Source organism: Pteropus medius, unplaced genomic scaffold (assembly GCF_902729225.1).
Source record: "Pteropus medius unplaced genomic scaffold, Ma_sr-lr_union100, whole genome shotgun sequence".
In the NCBI taxonomy this organism is placed as follows: domain Eukaryota; kingdom Metazoa; phylum Chordata; class Mammalia; order Chiroptera; family Pteropodidae; genus Pteropus; species Pteropus medius.
In genome coordinates this window covers 13,436,100-13,442,909 of record NW_024340699.1, presented here as the reverse complement: position 1 = coordinate 13,442,909, position 6,810 = coordinate 13,436,100, and the positions used below count along the sequence as shown (strand labels likewise).

General features: G+C 47.6%; 1 protein-coding gene across 2 annotated transcripts in view; it reads left to right on the top strand.

The window, feature by feature from the left end:
- The first annotated feature begins 723 nt into the window (after positions 1-723).
- Positions 724-6,810, top strand: part of DAGLB (diacylglycerol lipase beta) — a 28,188-nt gene continuing 22,101 nt past the window's right edge. The window contains exons 1-2 of one of the 2 annotated variants that reach the window (XM_039879890.1): positions 724-899; positions 2,148-2,299. In XM_039879890.1, the coding sequence (XP_039735824.1) occupies positions 805-899; positions 2,148-2,299 (247 nt within the window). In that variant the 5' untranslated portion in view covers positions 724-804. The remainder of the gene's footprint in view (positions 900-2,147; positions 2,300-6,810) is intronic. The other variant, XM_039879898.1, reaches the window with a different exon arrangement.

Below are 6,810 nucleotides of genomic sequence, written 5' to 3'. Positions count from 1 at the left end.
CTTGACGTGTTTCAGGGAAGAAAAAAGGCCCAGGCAGAGGGGTGATGGAGAGTACTAACCCTAACTGGGGAGGCAGATAAACACTCATTTGCAGATTTGTGATGTGTAACTACCAGCGAAAGGCCTTTGCGGGAGCTTGAAGTCTATTTTCTGCACACACCTCAGCCTTGCAAGATCCAAGCGGAGAATGAACTTGGTCTGACGGTCCAACGAGGTCCCCCGGCTGCTGTAGGAGGAATGCATTGTAGGGGGAGGCAGGGCAGAATGAAGAATAGCGGGGAGACGAGGGACAGTGGAGGTGCCGGAAGCCAGAACCTACGGCACTGAGTGACGGCCGGCTCGGGAGGAAGGAGGGCCGATCAAGCTATTCCCAACCCCAAGATGACAGGTGGTTTCAGGCTCTGAACTCCAGAAAGGTCTCTTGTTCTCCTGACCGTGGGATGCACAGAGTGGACAACTTCGCCACGGGCCTGGGGGCCTATCGATCTGGCATGAACCGCCAGGTCCGCCTCCAGATCGTGGGTCTCTGGGCGGGCTAATTCCTCCGAACCAAATGAGTCCTTATCTATAAAATGGAAATATCAGCAGAACGGACTTCGCACTCGTGCGCACCTGAGATAAAGTCCGGGCGTGTCCACAGGTGCCGGCGGCGGGCGCCAGGCTGGGCCGCGGCGTGCGCATGCGCCGCGCTCCGCCCTCGGGCGCGCCTGCGCGGAGTCGCGGGGTGTTTTGCTGCGGAGCCGGGAGAGCGCGGGGTCCGGCGGGCCGGCCGGGGGCCCGGGGCCGGGCGGCGGGGCCTTCGCCATGCCGGGCATGGTGCTCTTCGGCCGGCGCTGGGCCTTCGGCAGCGACGACCTGGTGTTTCCGGGAATCTTCGAGCTGTTCCTGCGAGTGCTGTGGTGAGGGCGGCGGGCTGGCGGGCGCGGGAGGGGGGCGACGGCGTCGTGTCGCCGGGTGCCTGCGGCGGCTCCCCATTCCCCGGACGGCACGCCGGGCCCAGAGCGGGCGGGCGACACCCCCCGGCCCCGCGCGGCGCCGAGCCGAGCCCGGGCCCGGCGAGCCGCCGGGACGTGAGCGCCCGCGCAGCGCCGTGCGGGCCGGGGGCGGCCGCCCGCTCCCTTCCTGCGCCCTGCGCGGGGACGCGCGGCATCTCGTGCCGGCCACACGCGGGGCGAGGGGGGCAGACGAGCCGCGCGCTGCGGTCCTCCAGCCGGTCGTGGCTGAATTCCGTGGGAAGCGGACAGGCTTGCTTGGCACGTACGCGCTTGTCTTTCAGAGCGTGGAATCGGGGTCCGCAGGCCTGAGCCAGGACTGATAACCAGGGCTATCAACAGAGTGGAAAATGAATAAAAACACGAAACGTTATGAACTGCTGCTCAGTCGTTTCATAGTTTTCAGAGCCAGGTCTTTCCGAGATCATTTCCCATTACTATTTCTAGACACAGAGTCAATATCACAGAACTGACAAAAGCATAGAAAGTTATCTAGCTTATTTCCACTTGGACTAAAATCCTTAGTCTGGGCTTGAATCCTTAATATGGTGTTCTCGCCCTGGGCTGAAACACGTCCAGCGACAAGTCACTATTACTTTGCATTGTTTGGTGCTGTATTTCATTCTGCACTGAAATACAAAATACATTTACGAGTCCACAGTACTTGTCCTTTCAAGTTTATCGGCGTTCACCACGGAACATCGTTGTATAACTTACCATCTGCCCCCTTGTATGTTGGATTACACACAGCACATTGCAGTGGGTGTTCATCAATTTCTTGTTACACGGAACTAAAAATTCCCATGTTAATTTAGCAAGCATACAGTGTGTTGGTTTACCAGTCGCGTATTTCTGAGTCACAAGGGGGCTGTTTTCCAGCACTTTAAATTAGATTTGCTTTCTTAAGGCTGTGAATGCCTCTCATGTATTACAGTGGGCTTAGAGTAAGAGCGATGGTATATGCATGAGAAATATAAAACTCGTTTTTAAAAAGTCGTACTCTCAGTTGACCTAGTTCTTTTATTGATGAAAATTATATTCTAAAGCGAACCTCACCCTTGTTTTGGAAAATATTAACTCCTGTTATTTCTCTTTATCATGTTCTACGAAGCAGCTCCTTTGATTTCATTTCTGACCCTCCCTGTTTCTCAACAGGTGGATTGGCATCCTGACCTTGTACCTGATGCACAGAGGCAAGCTGGACTGTGCCAGCGGAGGCCTGCTCAGCAGTTACTTAATCGTTCTCATCATTCTCCTGGCAGTTATTATATGTACCGTGTTGGCCATCGTGTGCGTCAGCATGAAAGGTGAAGAGTAGCTTTTTCTGTTTGACACTTAATTTATTTTAACAGCTTTATTGAGATGTAACTCACATGCCAGACAATTCACCCATTTGAAAAATAGTTAAGTGGCTTTCAGTGTATTCACAGACTTGTACAGCCCTCACCACAATCAGTTCTAGAACACTTTTTCTCCTCCCTACAGAAAATCCTGTGCCCCATTAGCTATCGCTCCTCATTTGTCCCAAATGCTCTCAGCCGTAGGCATCTATTAATCTGCTTTCTCTGCAGATTTGCCTATTCTGGACATCGTACAGGTGGAGTCGTCCACTATGCAGCCTTTTGGTCTGGCTTCTTATTTTCAAGGTCCATTCATGTTGTAGCATGAGTCAGTGCTTCATTCCTTTTTATGGCTGAGTAATATTACATTGAACGGATAGATCATATTTTACTTATTCATCCTTCAGTTGGTGGACACTTGGGTTGTTCCCACTTTGGCTATTACAGATACTGCTGCTGTGAACATTCCCATGTTCTTGCAGAGACGTATGTTTTCATTTCTCTTGGATATGTACCTAGGGGTGGCATTGCTAGGTCACATGGCATCTCTGTTCAGCTTTCTGAGGAACTGCCAGACTGTTCTCTGAGCAGCTGCACCATTTTTCCTCACCAGTTCGTCAGGGTTTCAGTTTCCCCACATACTCAACGCTTGTTATTATTTGACTTTCTGATCATAGCCATCCTCGTCGGTGTGAAATGGTATATCATCGTGGTTTTGATTTGCATTTTCTTGATGAGTAATGATATTGAGCACTTTTTCATATGCTTATTAGCTATTTATGTATCATTTTCGGAGAAATGTCTATTTAGATCATTTGCCCAATTTTGAATATTGGGATATTTGTCCTTTCATTGGCGAGTTGTAAGAGTTACATATTTTTAGTGATAATTTTTTCTTCATGTTACCATTTTCTGCTGACAGTCACTTAACTGAGAATGTCTCTGAAAATGTTGACGGCCTCCCTTGTGGATCGCTTTGGTCCATAGGGTGAGCCGGGCGCTCTGGTGGCTGATAGAGATGCATCAGTAACTGCACCTCATCAGTCAGGCAGGGCATGCTTCCATCAAGCGTGTTTTGGCTTTTATCACTGCTTGAATCAGGATGTAGGAGGCGTGCTTAACAGATTACAGATGGGGATGGTAGAACTGGGAGGGAGCAGCTGGTACAGTGGGTGGGGCGACAGAAGCAAGATCTTGACATTCTGGAATGACGGACTGAAAATTAAAAGATGGGCAGTTCATGCGGACAGATACAGAGATAAATATTAGTGGCGAGGTGTTTTATTGAAAAAAGACCATAGGGTTTGCATGACTATGCGAGAAGCCTATGGCACATGCTCACTTACTATAGCAAACTATAGAAAATAGAGCTCTGTGTATTTTAGTTGATCTCTGAAAACGTGGGTGCCTAGAGTCTGGATCAAGGAAGGTCCTAGTGCTGTGGTCTGTGTCCCCAAGTCTGGATTGTCCTTGGTGCTGGATGCTGAAGGAAAGGAAGGAACTGAATGTACACTGTGGCTTTAGCACTATGAAGTTGTTAATGAAGTCAGAATTTCTGAAAGATGAAATATTTACATTGGCATCGTTTCAGATATAGCATCATCTAATTTATTTGCCTTTTCTGTTCGGGTCACATTCTGGTTAGTACGCCAAGTTCACAGCCGTGGTAGTGGGATCAGATTTGAAGCAATAAGTGTAAACTTTTTTCCCCTGAATATTTTCCTTCAGATATTCTTGGTGGTGTCAGGGCACATTCACACCCCCGAGATGGATGGCTGTCTCCACTCAGGCCCCTCCCCCAGGCACTTGCACAACCCCGCACCGTCACACAGGGTCAGAGCTTAGAAAACATCTGCTGATGGTGAGGGGCGTTACCGGTGGGTTGCCTTCCCAGCCCCCCCATTCCTCACATACCAAGTGTATGTGTCAGAGAAGCTGGCCCTCGGCCTAGCTCAGGACTGATCCTCCTGTCGGTGATTGGTTCAGGAATGGACATGTGACTCATGTGGGCCCAGGGAATTCAGGGAGTTTACTGAGGAGTTCTGGGGAAGTCCCTCCCTGCTCCCCTAAGAACACATTGTTTTCCTTCTGGATGACGCTGTGCGTGGATGAGCAGCCGAATTCCCGCTGGGCGCAGGCCAGGGCGGGCTGACGTTCAGAGGACAGAGTGTAAGAAGCACAGGAAGCCGTGATGCCTGGTCTGGCTGTGCACGTCTGTCCCTTACATCCATACAGACCCTTCTTGTTTTAAACCAGTTCGAGTTGAATTTTGTTACTTATGGCTAGAGCATCACAACTAAAGTGAAAGCAGTATTCTATAAAAACATGTTAGTTTAATTGCCAATTTGTTACAAATGATTAACATCAGATGCATCACTAAAAATATTATGTAAATTTTAGTGAAAAATACCATAAAGTTAAAAAAAGACAAATGGGGAAAAATATTGTAACACATGAGACTTAGAGCCAGTCTTAGTATATAAAGGCTTCTGTGATAAATAAGAAAATGGGCAAAGGTCACGAACAGTTAAATTAATATAAACAACTTTTATGTACATGAAAAATGTTCAGCTTCAATCACAGCAGGAAAAATCCACCTAGATGATACATCGAGTTGGTGAGGCTTTGCCGAAACAAGCCGCTCATTTTGTTGGTGGGCCTGGAAATTGACTGCATCTCTTGGAAGCCCCGTTTGGCTGTGTGTGTGAACCAGCTTTTTCCTGTATATTTCAGTGTGTGCAAAGAAGTACTTGTAGGAACATTTGCTGTTCTTAGAGCACTGTTTGTAGGTACAAAGGATTGGAACAAACGCAATGCCCGTCAGCAGGCCACTGGTTAGGTAAAGCGGCGTTCGTCTAGATGGTGGTCTGCTGCGCACCTGTCGAAAGAATGAGCAGAGCTTTGGGAGCAGGTGAGGAGAGAGCCCCAGTGTGTGCAGGTGCAGAGCACTGCGTTAGTTGGCTGCTTTTTCTGGAGGGTGTGTATACACATGACATGTTTTGTTCACATGCAGACTCTGGGAGACTACATGCGTCCCTAGTTTACTTTTAGGAAGGTGACCGAAGGATGGAGTCAGCAGTGGAAGGAAGGCTGAGTAGGCACTGTACACCTGCTCGAACTGTTTGAACTCTTCTGCCCTTTACACACATCGCCTGCACAAAATCAATGCGTTTTTTTTTTTTACAGTTGTAAAATTTAGGTATTTTTTTAATAATTTTTTTAATAATTGTTAACATTGGTATATTTTATTCTCGATACATGGATATTCCATCGCCCCTTTCGTTTCCTAAGTCATCTCAGTAATTTGTCTTTTGAGCCGAAAGATCACGTTTACTAAGCTTTTGGATGACTTCTCTCTCTAAAAGAAACACCGCAAGCCGTAGAGGGCATGTGTGGAACAAATAGAATCGGTCGTTTTTAATCCAAAAGACTAAAGCTTGTGCATTTACCTCTCCTCTTTTTCTTGGTCATCTGTATGGCTTACTTGGGAAGAATCTTGGTATTCCTGGGGTGATTTCTGGCTGTGGTATGACAACCTCCCTGATGGAATCCCGCTCTTCCCACCACATGGGAGGTTTAATTAGTGAAGTTCCACCCTTGCGACGCCCACATTCTGAGAGAACCCTCGACATACGTGGTCTGCCACACATCTGGTTTCGATCATAGGACATGTTGCGTCTCCTCTGTGTTTGTGTCCCTAAAGCTCATTGCTCACTTCATGCTGAAGGAAATTACGGCAGTGGCTGGACGTGTCGGACCATGGGGTCTGCGGCAGGCCTGCCTTTTCTTTTCCTAACGTAAATGGCTGTGCCTAGGGGAGGACGAAGTGACACTCAGGGACGTAGCTGTGCTTGCTAATTCTGGGGCATTGCCATCATGATGCCCACCGCAGCAGCCCGGTCCACACCAGCAACTCTTTATCTTGAGAAGAAAATAAATATCTAAATAAAATATATTTTTCTGGGCAGGCATAACGCTATAAAGGAGATTTTTTCAGTATCTTCTTTCTTTTCTGGAACCTTAACCATAACCTCATCTCCTGCTTCCTTATTTGGGTGTCGATTTTAGTCATGCTACGTGAGCATGTTGGAGTTTCAGATCCCGGTGCTGCTGACAGTGTTGGGGTGTGCTCCTGTCTAGAACCCCAGCCCTCCAGGAAGTAGTGGGTGTGCAGATACTGTTTCCTGTTACTTGGGTGATCAGCTGTTGTACAACAACAGGCTCCAAATATAGAACCGATTTTTTTATGCCCTCACCGTCCCTCAGATTCAGTTACCTTGTAAGATTTTGTCTTTGTGCCAAAAATGAGGCCTGTTAGTGTTTATTATTGTAAATTTGACTTGTAATTCATTCATTCTAATGGAAGGTAATTGAAAGAATTTAAAAGCTATTTCCTTACCAAATCATTCTTTAGATCTTAGATTTTTTCCAGTCATTGTATTTGTTTTAATCATATGGCATTTTCGCATTACTTAAAT